Source organism: Schistocerca gregaria, chromosome 4, assembly GCF_023897955.1.
Source record: "Schistocerca gregaria isolate iqSchGreg1 chromosome 4, iqSchGreg1.2, whole genome shotgun sequence".
Classification (NCBI taxonomy): domain Eukaryota; kingdom Metazoa; phylum Arthropoda; class Insecta; order Orthoptera; family Acrididae; genus Schistocerca; species Schistocerca gregaria.
Genome location: NC_064923.1, coordinates 122,813,092 through 122,833,437, shown reverse-complemented (window position 1 = coordinate 122,833,437; position 20,346 = coordinate 122,813,092). Strand labels below are relative to the sequence as shown.

The 20,346-nt window shown below is 37.5% G+C and overlaps 1 protein-coding gene across 1 annotated transcript in view; it reads left to right on the top strand.

Moving 5' to 3' along the window:
• LOC126266599 (L-serine dehydratase/L-threonine deaminase-like) overlaps positions 1 to 20,346 on the top strand; it is an 82,600-nt gene that overhangs the window by 1,713 nt on the left and 60,541 nt on the right. Inside the window, exon 2 of the mRNA XM_049970919.1 lies at positions 10,381 to 10,634. Within this exon, the coding sequence (XP_049826876.1) occupies positions 10,482 to 10,634 (153 nt within the window). The 5' untranslated portion in view covers positions 10,381 to 10,481. The remainder of the gene's footprint in view (positions 1 to 10,380; positions 10,635 to 20,346) is intronic.

The following is a 20,346-nucleotide window of genomic DNA, read 5'->3' as shown; positions in this document are numbered from 1 at the left end:
GCTGATTTTGCAGTCACAATGAAAATGTCTTAAAATAAGCAGATCAAAAGAAAAAGGAAAACTAAGTGATGTCTCTAATCAAAAGCAAGTATTTGGCGAATGGAATATTTACTTCAAAAAGATGAACTCTGGTAGTTCTCTGTACTAGTAGCAGCCCCAGAGATAGCTGGTTGCAGCCAAATAGGCAAATCAGGTGGATACCAACCAGTTATGTGAAGGCATATGCTATCACAGGAGTACATCAGTGAGGTTGTAAATAGCTACAGTGGACACAGTACCCTAAATTATTATTGTCTTCTAACTTTCTTGTATCTGTTGAGCGAAGTAAAATCCTTATAATGACCAGAGTGAGTTCAGCTGAAATAAGCTTGAGTAGTATTACACAGTGGAATGATAATTTACTGTTAATGTAGTGAACATTTTAAGTTTCTATGCATTGCTTATATTTCATTAATGTGTACCTGATTCACTGCACATCCCTGAAGGTTTTCCTCCTTGATAGGATTTTCAGGATAGAGTGAATGAACGAGGGGTGGATACAGCGCACAGGTCTCTTTTCTCATGGTGCTGAAAAGTAGTGGAAGGGTCTTGTATTGGCTTTATAACAGCCATCTCTTGCTTTATAAGGTTAAAACTGCTTATATGTTCTGCCTTCCAAGTAAACTATAGGATGAACATAGGACCAGTAGTTTCAGGAAACAAAATTTATTGCATGTGCAAACAAAAAATTAAATTCTTTTGGCCATGTATGTGTGAAACACAATGCTGAGCAGAATGGATCGCCTCTGTCACACCTTTACAGTGTGGATTCTGAACTGTGGCCAGATGACCATGAGAACTGTACACTTTTGCCCTTGTAAACTCTTGTTGTTTCATATGGGATTCCTTCCTGGGACCCAATAAAAATATAAATATTTATTAATACAAGAAACAGATTCTTGAAATGAAATGAATTGGCAATCATTGTGGATTTTTGGAAATAATGTTGTCTAGATTAGTTGCAAGGGCAACAGTCTGGATGATTGACTGATCTGGCCTTGTAGCAATAACCAAAACGGCCTTGATCTGCTGGTACTGCGAACGGCTGAAAGCAAGGGGAAACTACGGCCGTAATTTTTCCCGAGGGCATGCAGCTTTACTGTATGATTAAATGATGATGGAGTCCTCTTGGGTAAAATATTCCGGAGGTAAAATAGTCCCCCATTCGGATCTCCGGGCGGGGACTACTCAAGAGGATGTCGTTATAAGGAGAAAGAAAACTGGCGTTCTACAGATCGGAGCGTCAGATCCCTTAATCGGGCAGGTAGGTTAGAAAATTTAAAAAGGGAAATGGATAGGTTAAAGCTAGATATAGTGGGAATTAGTGAAGTTCGGTGGCAGGAGGAACAAGACTTCTGGTCAGGTGACTACAGGGTTATAAACGCAAAATGCAGGAGTAGGTTTAATAATGAATAGGAAAATAGGAATGCGGGTAAGCTACTACAAACAGCATAGTGAACGCATTATTGTGGCCAAGATAGATACGAAGCCCACACCTACTACAGTAGTACAAGTTTATATGCCAGCTGGCTCTGCAGATGATGAAGAAATTGAAGAAATGTATGATGAAAGAAAAGAAATTATTCAGATAGTGAAGGGAGACAAAAATTTAATAGTAATGGGTGACTGGAATTCGAGTGTAGGAAAAGGGAGAGAAGGAAACATAGTAGGTGAATATGGATTGGAGCTAAGAAATGAAAGAGGAAGCCGCCTGGTAGAATTTTGCACAAAGCACAACTTAATCGTAGCTAACACTTGGTTTAATAATCATGAAAGAAGGTTGTATACACGGAAGAATCCTGGAGATACTAAAAGGTATCAGATAGATAATATAATGGTAACACAGAGATTTAGGAACCAGGTTTTAAATTGTAAGACATTTCCAGGGGCAGATGTGGACTCTGACCACAATCTATTGGTTATGACCTGTAGATTAAAACTGAAGAAACTACAAAAGGTGGGATATTAAGGAGATGGGACCTGGATAAACTGAAAGAACCAGAGGTTGTACAGAGTTTCAGGGAGAGCATAAGGGAACAATTGGCAGGAATGGGGGAAAGAAATACAGTAGAAGAAGAATGGGTAGCTCTGAGGGATGAAGTAGTGAAGGCAGCAGAGGATCAAGTAGGTAAAAAGACGAGGGCTAGGAGAAATCCTTGGGTAACAGAAGAAATATTGAATTTAATTGATGAAAGGAGAAAGTATAAAAATGTAGTAAATGAAGCAGGCAAAAAGGAATACAAACGTCTCAAAAATGAGATCGACAGGAAGTGCAAAATGGCTAAGCAGGCATGGCTAGAAGACAAATGTAACAAGGCTTATCTCACTAGGGATAAGATAGATACTGCCTACAGGAAAATTAAAGAGACCTTTGGAGATAAGAGAACCACTTGTATGAACATCAAGAGCTCAGATGGAAACCCAGTTCTAAGCAAAGAAGGGAAAGGTGGAAGGAGTATATAGAGGGTCTATACAAGGGCGATGTACTTGAGGACAATATTATGGAAATAGAAGAGGATGTAGATGAAGATGAAATGGGAGATATGATATTGCATGAAGAATGTGACAGAGCACTGAAAGACCTGAGTCGAAACAAGGCCCCCGGAGTAGACAACATTCCATTGGAACTACTGACGACCTTGGGACAGCCAGTCCTGACAAAACTCTACCATCTGGTGAGCAAGATATATGAAACAGGTGAAATACCCTCAGACTTCAAGAAGAATATAATAATTCCAATCCCAAAGAAAGCAGGTGTTGACAGATGTGAAAATTACCGAACAATCAGTTTAATAAGCCACAGCTGCAAAATACTAACATGAATTCTTTACAGACGAATGGAAAAACTAGTAGAAGCTGACCTCGGAGAAGATCAGTTTGGATTCCGTAAAAACACTGGAACACGTGAGGCAATACTGACCTTACGACTTATCTTAGAACAAAGATTAAGGAAAGGCAAACCTACGTTTCTAGCATTTGTAGACTTAGAGAAAGCTTTTGACAATGATGACTGGAATTCTCTCTTTCAAATTCTAAAGGTGGCAGGGGTAAAATACAGGGAGCGAAAGGCTATTTACAATTTGTACAGAAACCAGATGGCAGTTATAAGTGTCGAGGTGTATGAAAGGGAAGTGGTGGTTGGGAAGGGAGTAAGACAGGGTTGTAGCCTCTCCCCGATGTTATTCAATCTGTATATTGAGCAAGCAGTAAAGGAAACAAAAGAAAAATTTGGAGTAGGTATTAAAATCCATGGAGAAGAAATAAAAACTTTGAGGTTCGCCGATGACATTGTAATTCTGTCAGAGACGGCAAAGGACTTGGAAGAGCAGTTGAACGGAATGGACAGTGTCTTGAAAGGAGGATATAAGATGAACATCAACAAAAGCAAAACGAGGATAATGGAATGTATTCGGATTAAGTCGGTTGATGCTGAGGGAATTAAATTAGGAAATGAGACACTTAAAGTAGTAAAGGAGTTTCGCTATTTGGGGAGCAAAATAACTGATGATGGTCGAAGTAGAGAGGATATAAAATGTAGACTGGCAATGGCAAGGAAAGCGTTTCTGAAGAAGAAAAATTTGTTAACATCGAGTATAGATTTAAGTGTCAGGAAGTCATTTCTGGAAGTATTTGTATGGAGTGTAGCCATGTATGGAAGTGAAATATGGACGATAAATAGTTTGGACAAGAATGTGGTGCTACAGAAGAATGCTGAAGATTAGATGGGTAGATCACATAACTAATGAGGAGGTATGGAATAGGATTGGGGAGAAGAGAAGTTTTTGGCACAACTTGACAAGAAGGAGGGATCGATTGGTAGGACATGTTCTGAGGCATCAAGGGATCACCAATTTAGTATTGGAGGGCAGTGTGGAGGGTAAAAATCGTAGAGGGAGACCAAGAGATGAATACACTAAGCAGATTCAGAAGGATGTAGGTTGCAGTAGGTACTGGGAGATGAAGAAGGGCGTGCATTCTGTCTATTGTCACCTCTCGGTTAGCACTTGTTTTTCTGTGAACTTTTCAGCAGGGTTGGCAGCTAATGTCCCACTTTGGTGTAGGTTTTATTGCAACTGGCACCAAACTTTATAAATTATGGTGGATGAATTTTTACATTTGTTGGTGGTAATGTACATACCAACAACTCATTCTTAGTCTTCTTTGTTTGTGACCACAGGAATGACGATTACAACATTTGGAACATGTCACTAATGTAAAATAAACACAAGTTACATTCCTGGATGGAATTGTTGATAACAATATTGACAATATTTGCTGTGCAAAAAATGTGAGGTTACTATGTAATTGCCACAACACACAACTACATAAAAACATTTTTCATATTAATGTAGGAACTGTCACATATTTTAATTAAATAATGTTGTGCAAGACCACTTACCTCTGCTAACAGTATCATTCATTTGAAAAGCCAGAGCGTGAGCAATTGCCATGATGTTTTGCCAGTTCAGTTTCTTCAGCGACCATGTGACATTCTTCCAAAGGTCAAACAAACCTGTGACTATTTGTGATTCTGTTCTCCATGTACATTCAGTACCCTCATTTAGTCCTGTTTGGTAAGACCCTCACACATGTGAGCAATATTCTAGGATGAGTTACACTAGTGTTTTGTAAGCAGTCTCCTTCACAGACTGATTGCATTTGTCTATTATTCTAGCAATGAACCAGAGTCTACCACCTGCTTTACCAATGATGGAATTTTTATGCAGTTTTGTTCAGACAGAATTTCATTACAGGTCACTTCATCGTGGGAATCCTTAGAGGGAAGATGATGTTACTTGTGTGAAACACCATTGAGAAAATTTAAAAAATAGTATTCGAAATTGACTGCAGAGCGATTGTACTGCTGCCATCAAACATTTCGTGCAAGGAGCACAAATATACTGTAAGAGAAATTAGGGCTTGTATGGAGGCATATAAATTGTTGTTTTTCCCTCATTCTATTTTATTCACAAGTGGAACAGGAAAAGAAATTTATAGTTGTGGTACAGTATATGCTCTACCACACAAAATCTTGTGGAGTGTAGTTGTAGCTATGCTAAAAGCCTGAATTTGCTATTGCTATTGTCTGTAAGGTCATTAATATACAACATGAACAGCACAGCTCCTGACAGACTTCCCTGGGACACACATTAGGTCTATATGTGTTGATGACTCTCATCCAAAGTAACATGCCCCATTCCCTCTACTGAGAAATCCTCAGTATAGTCACAAATCTTGCCTGATACCCCATACAATAGTACTTTCATTAATAACCGTAGGTGTGGTACTGAGGCAAAATCTTTTCAGAAATCAGGAAATACTGCATGTGCCTGACTCCCGTGAATCTTGGCTTTCAGAATGTCATGTGAGAAGAGTGCGAGTTGAGTTTCACATGACCAGTGCATTCAGAATCTCACCTGGTTAGCATGGAGGAGGAGCTAAAGCACACTTACAATGTTGATGTTACTTATGTTGCATAGTGGCAGTGCACGGTATCCAATGCAGACTGCTGAATGTTATGATTTATTTTGGCAGATGATACTAATTGATTGCTTTTTCCAGTACAGACAGTGCCACAATTACTTTTACTGACCTGATTATCATTAATGTTAAAGTTGTGTACTGATTTTTGTATTTATTTGGTGAGTGAAAGAAAACTAGAAGTGCTAACAACTGACCTGCACTGTAGCCAGTGTTGTCCTAAGTTAAGTTGGAATGTGAAAATTTGCTTATAAGTTGATGAAGCCAACAACTCTCAACACAAAAAAGTTGGTGTCATAGTAGATTGATGTGTAGTGTAGCCTGAGATTACATTCATTACTGAAGTTAACTTACGTATGTCTTGTCAGATTTTGCCAGCAAATGTGATATAGTGATTAAACTCTAACATAATAGCACAAAATACCAACTAATTTTATTTACAAGCTATAGGAATTGGTGAGGGAGTATTCTGACTGGCTACCAAATACCGACTCAAGATTTGTAGCATGTAGTACTCATCATACAACACACCAGTTGTTACTGTCATCGGCCCATGATGCAACAGCCGACACTGAAAGTGCCCTTTTAGTTGGAGAAGGCCATTCTGTTTGAGACACATTATTATATTTGAGCTCATAATTTGTTCTAATATTCTACAACAGACAGGTATCAAGCATATTGGATGATAGTTTTGAGAGTCACCTCTTCAGCCCTTCTTCCAACTTTTGGGCACAGCTTTTCTGCTTGAAGGATATGTGGTAGGTAATGGTTAAAATAAGGGCTTAATCAGCTGCAAATTCAGTATAAAATCTCAAAGGGAGCTTTGTTCAGTTTCAGATGTTTCTCAACACAACTATGCCACTCATCTTTGCAGTGGAGCAGGCATTAAATTCTGGAATAACTGTGGATTTTCCATTGTAAAGCAACATTTAAAAACAGGTTTCAGCATTTCTGCCTTTGCTTTGCTATCCTATATTTCAGTCCCTGCCTTGGCCAAGCACATTGGGCACAAACTTTGGTAGCACTGACAGCCTTTACAGGTGACTAGAATTTCCTTTCGTTTTCAGAGAGAGCTTAGAATAATATTCTGCTACAGTAAGCATTCAAACCTGCATGCATTGCCCTCTTGGCAGCCACATATATTTTATTAGTCAGCATCTTTGTTTCTATGGCCCTGTTCTTTGTTTTACTTCTGGTATGCAGTAGTCTCTGTTTCTTTAGAATTTTCTTTTCAGTGATTGCATACCATAACAGGTCCATTGCATCGTGAACTGTTCTACTAGGTACATGTCAATCAAATGCATGGTCAACTATTCTCTTAAACTTGGCCACAGTTCTTGTACATGCTCCTGACCAAAGCTAAATGTTTCAAGTTTATCATTAAAATGTTGCCCAGTTGCCTTTTCATCTAATTTCCTGAATGTATAAAGCTTTCTATTCATTAAGTTACAATTTGTACTGTCATAATCATTGTTACTGCAGTTAATTTGTGGTCATTGATAGCAGTTTCATTGTGGACACCCTAAAAAAGGGCAAGGTTATTTGTTGCTTTTAGATCCAATATATTTTCATCATGATTGGGCTTCCAGACTATCTTTCTTTTTAGTTATGAGAAAAGGCATTTAGTAAATGTTTCAGGCGATGTCTCATCACACCCACCACTTACAAAATTGTAATATCCTATTTGACTGTTGGATGATTAAAGTCTTCCACAGTAATTATAGTGTGATTGGGGAACTTTTGTACTAGTGAACTTTGGTGTTCTGTTACATCTGAAAGTGAGTCTGCTGGTCAATAGGAGGGTCCGATTATAATTTTATGCACACTATTGATACTGAGTCTTGACCAAACAATCTCACATGCAGTTGCAAATTCTAAGGATCTGCATTTCTTGTCTACTGTGACACATTTACCATTAGCCTATCCTTTTGACACCACTTAGATTTCCCACAAATACTGTATCTCACTCCTATCAGTTATATGCTTTAACCAGATTTCCTTACCTAGTAATACATGAGTACCACTACTTTTCAAGAGCATTTACAACACTGGCACTTTGTTGTGAATGCTTCAACAATTAATCGTTAGGATTTCAATACTCTTGCACCTGTAGGAGGCATTTCTATGGATTTTATACTGACACTTCTGGATGCACTACAGTTATCTGTACGTGGACTGGCAGAAGAGTTACTTGATTAAACAATGTTCCCTCAGTGGCTGTGAGACTAGCTTCCACAATGTGTGTGCCCCCAGGCATAGACACCATGTACCTGCTGTTCCTTCCCATCCATTGTTTCCGTTTCCCAGAAGGGTGCCATTTTTTGCAATATGTTTGAACTGCCAATGATTAATAGACCCTAGCATTTTGTGTTTGCCTCCTCTTGATACAGTACACAGTAGGTTTCCTAACAGGTGAAGTGAGTTTCCTAACTAAGTTTGACAGTGGAAGATAGCACCTTGAAATTGTTGGTTATGGGGATATGTATAACACTTTGAGTTCTCCTTGATCCTTATGTCCGTTGCACATGGCACCTAGTCCTACCATTGACAAACATCTCAACCAAGTAGACAAGTGGTAAAAGACACTATACTTGTGGTAAAAAAAGACAATCCACAAAAAAGGATAGTAATTTGTTATCTCTGGTACATGACTCTCAGGAATTCTCCCAATGTGTCTGTTTGTAGTAGCTATCAATAATTTGATAACAGTCAGTGATTTCCAGCACTCATGAATTTTAAGTAACTCATCTCATGTTCAAGGACAGCATTCGGAATGGGGCTACATTGTGGCTGGTGCACCATAATAGATAACTTCAAAATAATCATGTGGGTTCTCTTTTAATTTATGGATCTTTAAACTAAAGGTATTACCAATTCCCTTGAAGAACTGAAACACGTAGATGCAAAATGAGATTTCTTAGGGCAATAAGTTACCAATTTTCTGAAAATTTTTTTGAAGTTATAGTTGTAACAGACTTGATATTTGTGGCATTTTATGATAAATGCAGACAGGATCCACTGCTGTTGAAAGGAAAAATTGAGCACTATGTGTTAATTGTGATCTGTGTTGCAAGAATTGTAAACTACAAATGTCAATTTATTATGATACATGTTTTGTATAACACTCGTAACTTAAAAAAAATTCTCAAAAATACGCATTTGTTCACATTGATATACATTGACATTCAGGGATAGCTGTTCTTTGAATGAGGGTACTGCTGTAAAATTGTATAGTGTGGCATTGCTTCTTGTATGTACGCTTTATCCCTTAAACTGTCCATGCCAGTCTTCTGAGCTACTCCGTGGGAAGTGATTATTAGGTATGTTGGCTACCTGACTGTTATTTATTATTTGACTGTTGTCTGTAATAACCAAGTCCTCACATTCCTTAATTGATTTCCTGGTTTCTCTTTCATAGCAATTTTTTTACTTTGTTTTAACCAGTTGCATCAAATAAAAAAGTCTGAATGGTGTCTGTAATTGAGATAATAACAATAAATCCATAAAAGATAAGATCACTTGTCACTATAAATGGCACCCTAACTTTTACACTTGATATTTGTCTGTAACAGTGTTCAACAAGGCTGATTTCCAGATTACAGTCACTACATCAGGCTCCAACATGTATGCAACCTTCCCTATGTAACAGATTGAATTGGTTCTTCAGTGTGTCAGTGGTAGACAATTTGTGTTATTGTAAGCATAGGCTTCTGTGGCCATTGTCGCAGTTAGCAAAATACTTCAGGGTATTTGACTGCATTGTAAATACGTAAAATTCTGACATTTTGGCCACTGTTACAGTGGTGTTCCTCAGGATATTTTGCTGAATGAGAAAAAGTTTTTACTTATATATTGCTGGAAAAGGCTGTTAAATATCCTTTAGTGTTGTTTCCCTTATTTTTTGTTATTGGTGAAAATAGATGCCATTGATTGGTGTTTGCTTTATTTCAGAAATGGGCAATAGTTAAGGCTTAGTGCTGTTTACTTGCTGCCTAGTGCTGGGTGGCACATGACAGTACTCTGTTGTTTTGCAAGAGCTCTTACTGCTGACAGTCAAGACGCTGGAAGTCTGTATCCATTTTTCTCTTTTCACGATAGCAGGTCACTTGGCTATTTCAATCACCTCCTCGAGGTTAAGTGGCTGTTTCGCTAGTATGCGGGCTTCTCAAAATCTGTTTGCTGCATTTGTCTTGGTGTTCTGCTATCGCTAATTCGGTGCGTTAACCTTTTATCTTTCATGTTCAGATATCCTTATGCTAATTGCTCACCCCGTCTTGCCCGTATACACTAGTCCACACGAAATCAGCTGTGAGTGTGGACTAGTGTGTGTAGGTGAGACAGAGTAATCGATTAGCACATGGACATCTGAACATTAAGATATATTTGTATAAGACAATACACCAAGTCAGCAGTGGCAGAACACCACTATGTGTGTGGCAAGTAGCTCATATAGTATTTCAAGAAGCCCAGATACTGGCAAAACTGCCACTCACCTTGAGGAGGAGAATTAGAAACCCACCAACATGAACAGAGAATATGGTTGCAGACTTGCAGTGTCTTGTCTGCCAGTGCTACGGGACACCACCTCCCACAAAGTAAACACATGGGCACATGGGAGGCCAAAGGGTACACAGAGTACTGGCATGCCTCAGCTGTCACTAGGCAGCAAGTAAATAGCATAATGCCACAACTGCTGCCTGTTTCTCATTCGTCTGTTTCCATCAGTGTAGTAGAATAACTTCTCTGATAGCATACTATTCACGCACTATTCCATATTAATGTGAAACAAATAATACTACAGTATGTTAAAAAGCCATGTGTGTTCTCACGTGATGTAGATTTAATTATTTTGCATTGCAGCCATACCCCTTGATATTATAATCTGATGACAAGCCCTGTAAGCACCTGATGCACGTTGACCACAGTGGTGTTTTGCTGGAGCTCACTGAAAGACCACAACTATGTCACCAATAAACCTCCACTGTCAAACACCCTTGAAGAAAGTTGATGTCCTCAGTCAGTATCTGCCAGGTCGTGATGTTTATCTCAAAATGGAGTCTAGCCAAGTGACTGGGTCATTCAAAATGCGGGGCATTGGCTGTAGAGCCCGAAAGGTTAGTGCATTATACTATTGTCAACAGCTAATATTTTGAAGTGAATTTAACATTGTATTATTATTTATAACTTGCATGACAAAATAAACAAAAATTTTCAACAAAAATTTTGTCTTATTTATTCTTGTATTAAGCTGAGTAATTTTAAAAGAGTTCTGTCTTGTGTTAAGGGCATTAGCTTTTCCATCTTTTCCATGGTTGTCCCAATGGTTTTTATCCCCTTGATTGACTTGTGACAATCATTTTGCAAGTAAAAATGTAGTTGCTTTTAATGTATTTATTGATTTTGTTTTACAGGTCTGCATATGGTTTCTTATAAACTGCATTTACTATTCAGTTCTTTTTTCTGTGTATCTATCACTGTTTATTTTTGTTTATCTCATCATTATTCTCAGAAACCTTGTTTCTGATGTTTGTTGTGATAACTTATACCACACTTCCCCCACCATCGTAGTCTGGGAAGAAAGTGGACAGTGATCACCAGTGATAGAACATCGATCAATGACATAATTGTTCCTTTCACCAATGAGTGCAGAATTTGTTTTATGCTTGATCATCAGTGTAGAAAAATGTGGATGTGTCCAGTTATGATGCGCATCTTGGGCACAAGTTCAGCTGGAAAATGGATATGTCATGGTTTGGGCCAGTTTTATGTATGGAAATCAAATGTGTCACACTGTTATAGAGGGTGATGGACTCTCCATTCAAGACAATAATGCGTTACTGCCAAGAAACAATTCTTTGAACACCTTCCTCCAGGAGTCATGAATCAACTGAATGGAATGGTCGATAGCATCTGTTGACATAAGTACAATTCTGCCCGCTTGGAGCTAGTTGAAACTTGCAGTGCACCGTCACGGATACTCTCCTCACACTCTGGATGACCAGAGGACGGACTGTGTCAAAGAATGGGTCAGATTTGAGCAGCTACCTCTCAGTCACCTCTTGTACAACACAAAACATTGATACTGAATGTTGCCCAGCAGCAGATTTTGATGTAGCAATTGATCACTCCTGGATAAGATAACTCCTGGATAAGATGGCCGCGAGTGTAGAAGTGTGTGAATCTAACTTGAGAAATAGTTACAGTTATACTGTTAAAAAGGGAGTTTGTAAGAATTGTAACACTGAAATAACAACGCTAAAAGAACGAATTGCTAGCTTACAATTCATAGTCAGTTCCTTAAGAAGCTATATTGACTCACTGATGAAAGAAAATCGGGATCTGCGATCGAAGCCAACACTAAGTGAAGTGATGCAAGACAAAAGTAGTATATCGCCCGAGTGGGTAAAAGTGCCATACAAAAATAGTTTCCAACTACAAAAAGAACAACAAAGTTTGCTAAAACTGTCACATTTTTTGAAAAAAACAAATATCATGTTTTGCAACCAAGTGACTGTGATAACGACTCTCCAAATGATCGTGAACTTGAAAAAGTCAGTGAACTGAAAATGAATAGCGTTTTTTTTTTTTTTCAAATAATGTCAACAACAAACACAGGTCATCAGGGAAAAAGAGTAATGTACTATTACTAACAGACAGTCATGGCAGGAATCGATCCAGCATGCTCCGTGAGAAAAATCGCGACATAGCAGTGACTAGTGTAGTGAAACCAGGAGCGGGATGTAAAAATGTTGCAGACATTAACTCTCAGACGAAATTAATGCAAGAAAATGACTTTATTGCCTGTATAATGGTTTCAAACGATGTGGCAAAAAATGAAGCAGAGGTTTGCGTGAAAACGCTACAGAATTTTTTACAAGCTAATAAATGCAGAAACACAGTAGTTGCCACACTTCCTCATAGGCATGATCTGATTTATAGTTCGTGTGTAAACAAAGAAATTCGGAAAACAAACATTAAAATAAGGAAACTGTGTTCTCAACACACTAAGTGCAATGTACTGGATATAAGCAAGCTGCATTGAAATCTGCACACGAAGCATGGAATGCATTTGAACTATGAAGGGAAAAGATTTGTTTGTGATCGTGTTAGTGAAATAATTAAGGAAAGACTTGTAAGGGATAGAACAATTTATCAGCTTCCTGAACATCCTTCCAAAAGTGAGGAAAACAAAATAAACAAGAAAGAAGAACGAAAATACAACACTGCTGACGTTCCTAATTTAAACTAGAGGTATGTGATGCTGTAAATATGATTCCCAATTACCAAATCGTGAATACGCCCGAACTAAAAATTTATCACCATAATGTGCAATCCCTGCATAATAAGATCGATGAAATTAACGTTCTATTAACACACAAACTTAATGATATCTCAGTGTTATGCATTTCTGAGCACTGACTTAACCCAGAATACGAAAATAAACAAATTTGTCTTGGCTACTTACTACTGCAGGAAAAACAGCAAGCAGGGTGGGGTAGCAATTTACACAAAGGATAATGTAGATTTTATTACACTACCTGACTTAACTAGGGCAAATGTCGAAAAGGATTATGAAATTGCAGCTATAAAAATTACTCAGTTCAACCTGGCTCTTGCTACAGTTTACCGATCACAGTCCGGGAATTTTGAACTTTTCTTAAACAAAATGGAGTCACTGCTAAATAAAGTAAATAAAATGGATTGTGAATTGATAATCTGTGGTGACTTCAATATTGACTTCCTCACGAATAGTGGAAATAGGGAGACCATTTTGAACCTTGCAACGTCCTACAATTTAAAGGCTGAAGTAAAAGCAGCTACCCGAGTATCAGAAACTTGCCAAACAGCTCTTGATCAGTTTCTAGTCAAGAAGAGTTTACACAACACCTCACTAAGAATTTTCAATGCAGTTTTTAGTGATCATCTTGCTCAAATATTAAGCATAAAAGTACAAGGCAGTATTATTAACAACATGACTTTCAGAACAGCATATCGAAGTTATAATCAGCATAATGCGAACTACTTCAACAACTTATTACAGACTGAAAAATGACTAGGAGTGTACAAAATGAACGATATAAATGAAAAATTCAACACTTTCATTGATGTATTAACCCATTTCTTTGAACTTGCATTCCCACTGAAAACATTAACCATACAGGGAAACTCTAGAACAAACAGCTGGATCACAAAGGGAATAAGAGTTTCATGCCAGAAGAAAAGACTACTTCATGAAATACATAACTCAAAAAATTCCTCACCTGTAGTACGCGCATACTATAAAAAATACTCAAAAATATTAAGAAATGTAATAAAAGCAGCAAAAATAATGCATAATGATGAAATCATTTGTAATTCAGCTAATAAATCAAAGGCTATGTGGAGTGTTATAAAAAAAGAATGCAGAGAATACAGACAACCTTGGAAAAATATAACACTATCACATAAAAATAAAAAAGTAACAAACCCCTTAGAAGTAGCCAACACATTTAGCAACTTTTTCACAGGTGTTGCTGAAAATATATTACAATCAAACTTTAAGAGCACCCAGGCAAATGAATATAAAATAAGTGCATGTAGAGGATCAATGTACATCAGTTCTGTTTCACAAGATGAAGTAGCTAAAGCAATAAAAGGACTAAAAAATTCCAAATCGGCATGTATTGATGGTATACCTGCAACAATGTTAAAGAAGAGAGCATCAAACCTGATTGAAGTACTCACACATTTATGCAACTGCTCACTTCAGGCAGACACTTTCCCTGATGTGTTGAAAACATCAAAAGTTATTCCTGTATATAAAAAAGGGGATAAAGACAATGTAAATAACTACAGACCCATCACAATTTCCTCCTGCATCTCTAAAGTACTGGAAAAAGTGATGTATGAGAAACTTATGAAATTTATTAATAAAAACAGCATTCTATGTAATGAACAACATGGATTCAGAAATAATAGGTCAACAACAACTGCTATCTATGAGTGCATCAATTCCATCCTAAACCTGATGGACAAAAAACAGGAAACAATAGGAGTCTTTATTGACTTGTCAAAAGCCTTTGACATGGTGGACCATAAAATTCTGCTATCAAAGCTAGAAAGATATGGTATTCAAGGTCTGTCCAACAAGTGGATCAGTTCCTTCCTGACAAATCGTATGCAGGCAGTGTGCGTCAAGCAAATAAATATTGAACTAAAAACTGTATCTAATCACTTATCTGACTATAAACAAATAAAATGTGGTGTGCCCCAAGGATCCGTATTGGGACCCCCTTCTGTTTCTTCTGTACATAAATGATCTAAGCTTAAATATTGATGCACACAAAACAATCATATTTGCAGATGACACCACGATTCTACTAAAAGGAGGCGACGATGAACAGTTACAGCAGACAGTAAAAACGGTCACGAAACAACTTAGTAACTGGGCACAGAGTAATCAGCTTGTAATAAACAGTAAGAAAACCGTTGCTCTAAAATTCCACAATGTTCCTAACAAGGACATGTTTATCCCATCAGTCTCTATCAATGACAAGCCAGTTGGTAACAGTACTGAAACCAAATTCTTAGGACTTTGGCTGCAGAATAACATCAGATGGAATAAGCATATTGAATATCTCAATGCTGAACTGAGCAAAACATGTTATCTTCTTTGTTCATTAAAATCATGCTGTAGTGAGAAAACAGTATTGAATGCATATCATGCATACTTTCATTCTCGTCTTAGATATGGGGTCACCTTCTGGGGAAACTCTAAAACAGCTAATAGCACTTTTAAACTACAAAAAAGGGCCATTAGAATCTTGTTTGGGTGCAAGCCTAGAGACTCTTATAAACCCCTGTTTAAGAAATCTGGTATTCCCCCATTACCATGTGTATACATTATGGAAACCCTTTTGTTCTTTAAATTAAATGTAATAGGCAAGGACCGGAAACTACAAAAAAACTGTGATATACATGAGCACTTTACCAGACAAAACAGAAACTTACATATGACTCAAATCAGCACAGCACTGTGCCAAAAAGGTACTTTTCACATGGGAGTTAAGCTTTATAACAAACTTCCTGAAAACATAAAAGCTATCACTGAGCATTAGTTTCTCTAGGATTTTAGAGAGACTTGTTAACAGTGAAACTGGCTGTAGTTGGAAACATTAGCTTATCATGTTTTTTGAACAGTGGTTTTGCAATTTCATATTTGACCCTATTAGGGACAGTAACTTGATTTATGGACTCATTAAATATGTGACAGAGGTCACATCTATTTGTTACCATTAGATCCAGTCTGTTTCCATCATGAGTAGGGTTCCTAGCTATCTGCTCTCGTAGTTTCCAGAGAAGGCATTTAATAATGTTTAAGAGGCTGTCTTATCACTCCAATCGCTAACAAAACTGTAATTTTCCCAATTAATTGGTGGATGATTAAAATCTCCACTGATGATTACAGAATGAGTTGGCAACTTACATACAAGTGAACTGGGGTTTTCTCTAAAGTTTTCAGTCACATCAAGAAATGAATCTGGTGGGCAATAGAAATATCAAATATCATTTTATGCCCATCCCTGATACTAAGTCTTGACCACACAATCTCACATGCAGCTTCAGTTTCTATTTCTGTGGATTGGAGTTTCTAGTCTACTGCAACAAATACACAACCTCTCATTTGTGCATCCTTTCAGTATACACTTAAATTTTCCACAAAAAATGTCAGCTTCATGTAGCCAGTATTATGTGAGCTTCACTGCTTTTCCAGGAGTGCTTCAAAATTTGGCACTTTGTTGCAAAGTTTTGGCAGTTAATTATTAGGATTTTAATACTAGGTATTACACTGATAGTTCTGGGTTTCCTGCAGCTATTGTTATTAGGATTGGATGGGGAGTCAGCTAATTTAAAATAAAAATAAATAAAAAAAACCTTATGTGCACCCCACATGTGGTCAGCTACCTGAGTAGCACCCTCTGATGTGTAGTGTGCACATGTGACCCATTTGGGGGGGACACTGCAGTTCTCAAGCCTATATCGCAATTGCAGGAACTCGCAGACTAGTGTGTCACAGAACCTTTGATGTCCTTCCACCTGACACAAAACCAATGTGCCATGATGAGTTCTGGGGACACTGCTACAAATTGTGAGCTTTGTAGAAACTCCATGCACAACACTGGTCTTCTCAACCTTCTCTGCCAATCGCTGGAATGATCGAAGTATCACTTTGGAGCCCAGATGACAGGCATCATTTGTTCCAATATGTCCCACAATCTGCAGTTGGTTGCACCTTGTTCCCTCAGTGGCTGCTGGAATAGCCTCTTCAACTGCTGGTGCCAGTGCCATAGGGACTCTTAATTTGTGCAAGTTCCACCAGCGCCATGGGCAGTGCTGAGGATGAAGATAACAACTTTGCTCCGTCCAATTGCTGGCTGAGTACAATCTGCCAGTGACCGAACGACAATGGACAGAAGCCTACTTAGAAGACAGCTCTCGCCCACTTGGTTATAGATCATCCTCCAGGGCTGACTTAGGCAGGAAACATTGTTTAGTGATCTCTTAGAAGTGAACAGACAGTTGTTGTAAATTGCATTTGCTTTGTACTGTGAAGTTAACCTACGATTATTTGCACCTACCTACGTAGGGCCTTTTTTTTTGTGTTATGTTACCTGCAGTGTTTCATACTTTTATTATTCAACAAGTCGTAAAGATAAGTTAACTCTTTTGTGTGACTGTTACTAATTTGTTGGAATTTTGTAGAACCATCATTTTCCTATCATATTACCTGATCCTGGGGGATAGCTGTGTAATAGTGGCAGGGGGAAATTGTCTTATCGCTGCATTGCACCAAAAGCTACATCACGAACTCACAAACTTTGCCTACCATAACAACACTGCTAACTTGGCCTCCACAGCAGTAGCAGCAAGAGTTTACAAAAGATTTAAACTTTGATTTCAAACCTAAAGATGTTGAAAACATGAAATCCAAATTAATTTCAGGTGCGGAATTATTTACAACTGAGACAGTGAGAGATTAAATAACATGCTTATTGACAACCTTGAAAGTCAATTGTTTCTTAAAAAGGATCCGTTGGTTGTTGTAAGTTCCAAATGGCGGTGAGTTTCTAGATAGGCCATTGGGCCTATCTCAGCTCATTATTGTAGCTGTTTTATCAACATATTGATGTAAGGAATTTCGGTACATCAAACCTTATAATCTCAGTATTCAATATATACAAATGTATAGAATAACGCGATATTGATGTATATAGATACATCAATATGTTACAGTATAATGAACAAATTTCTACATATCAACAGCTCAAAATTTGGTTTATCGACTATTGTGACCTTAAATTTCAGTACATTGAATTGAGAGATATTAGAAACATCAATACATCGAATATTGAAACTATTTGTTGTCTTGAGTTTAGATACACCGACATAATGTGTTTTAGTATATCGATCTCTCGAATTTCAGCGTATCAATTGATTGAAGTTAAGTCTCTCGAGATGTAGAAGTTCCCAGTAACTGCAACTAAAAGCTCTGTTCATTGGTGACTCCACGTTTGATCTATCAAAAGTGTATTTTCTGTTCATCGATATCTCAGATTCAGGCAGCCAAACCTACCGAATATTGACAAATTTATTTTCGAGTTGTCTGTGTCTCGAGTCCTGTGTAGCGATTTCTCTTTAGGATGGTTTCTTTTCAACATTTATATATTGATATCTCAAATTCTGGCATATATGCTAAATTCCTATATGTTATAATTAGATATACCGACACACTTAATTTCAAAATTCAGATACATCGACAGAAGATATTGATATAATGTATCTCGTATAGTTAAATTATGAAATTGATCTGTCTGATTTTTGGATTTCAAGTTTTGAAATATAATCTGTATGTTGAATTTCTATACAGCAAATTTTTGTGTACTCATTCTTGAATTTGGTTATTGCGATATCTCGATTTTCAATGTATCAGTACCTCATAATTCCATGTGATGATAGAAAATTTTAACAGGGATTATCTGAGTGCTTTGAAGTTGAAGATCTAGTAGGAGAACCAAGTCCTGTCTAGGTATGTGGATGAAGGTTGGAACTTAAATAGTGGCAACTATTTATTCACAACTGATACAAAAGAGTTAAATGTTTGCTCCTGTTACTGTCCTTCGAAGTAGTCACCAGCATTGTGTAGAACCTGTTGCAAGCGATGTGGAAGGCATAGTTTACTGTTAGCAGAGCCTGTTCTGTTGATGGTGCAAACAGAGCGGTCAACTGCCTTTTGAATCTCTGGAACAGTTCTGAAGTGAATGCCATGAAGTGGTTCCTTCATCTGCGGAATCAAATCAAAGTCACGATGACTTAAGTTGTATTACCGTTTGTTTTTGGAGCATCACCTGCAACCAGCTTTGCGAAAGAAGCAGCAACACATTCTGCGCAATCCACCCATCATTTTGCACGACAATGCACGGGTGCATACAGCGTGAGCTGTGGCTGCTCTGTTTGGTCAATGGGACTGGGAAGTACTGTAGCATCCACCATACTCCCCGGACTTAAGTCCTTGTGATTTTGATTTGATTGGCAGTAAGCTGCTCCATTCGCACCATCAACAGAACAGACTCTGCTAACAGTATACTACATCTTCCACATCGCTGGCAACGGGCTCTACACAATGCTGGTGACTACTTCGAAGGAAAGTAACAGGTGCAAACGTGTATCGGTAACACTTTTGTATCGGTTGTGAATAAATAATTGGCACGATTTAAGTTCCAACCCTCGTATAACTACAAACTGGGAGGAAGGTAGTTTAAAACTTGACCGGGAAGGTTATATTGAAGATATGCTGAAATGCTTTGATATGTTTGCTTGCACTGTTGTTGGGACACCGATGGAATGAGTAGGGAAATAATGTTAAAGTGTCATGTCAGGAACTTGTGGGATGTCTGCCATATATCAGTACTAATACTAGACCTGACATATCTTACAAAGAGAGAGAGAGAGAGACTTTGAGATTTTTTTTTTTTTTTTTTTTTTTTTTTTTTTTTTTTTTTTTTTTTTTTTTTTTGCAACAGTTCTCTGTTGTTAAATTTATATAAATTTATGTATTGCATATATTTAAAAAATGTGTGAACGCAAATTGAACATTGTTTCAAAATCTCGAAGCAGTTTGTCAAAAACTTTCAGAGAACTGTGATCAGGAATGTCCATGTGTTCTGTAAACGTACAAATGTAGGGATTAGTTTCTCAAATTCTCCAAAAATTCATCATGGACTGCTTTGAAATTTTGACACAACATTGCATTTGAATACTAAAGTTTTAGTTTTTTTTTTTTTTTTTTTACTGTAACGTCATGCAATGTACATGTAATAAAAAGGGGGAAATGTTATAGAAATGTAAATATTGGGTTTGCTCAAAATTCTTAATTACCAAAAGATCTTGACTGATTACTTTGCAGTTTTGATACAATATTCAGTTCTAACATGGGCATATTTTTAGGTCCTAATTCATTAATATATGTGTGTTTGTAATACATATAATATATAAATATATGTAAGTAATATACAAAGGGAAAACATTCTTACCAAAAAATCTCAAAAATGTATCCTTCTAATGTACTTCAGATTTTTACACGCTAGTGTAATAAATGTTTGAAGTAGTGGTGGAGGGAACTGACACCAAAGAATCCTGCTGGGCTATCCATAAGAGTACAGGGAGGTGGGAGGAGAGATCTCTTCTGAACAGCATGTTGCAAGACATCCCAGTAATGTTCATGTCTGGGGAGTTTGGTTGCCAGCAGAAGTTTTTAAACTCAGAAGAGTGTTCCTGGAGTCACTCTGT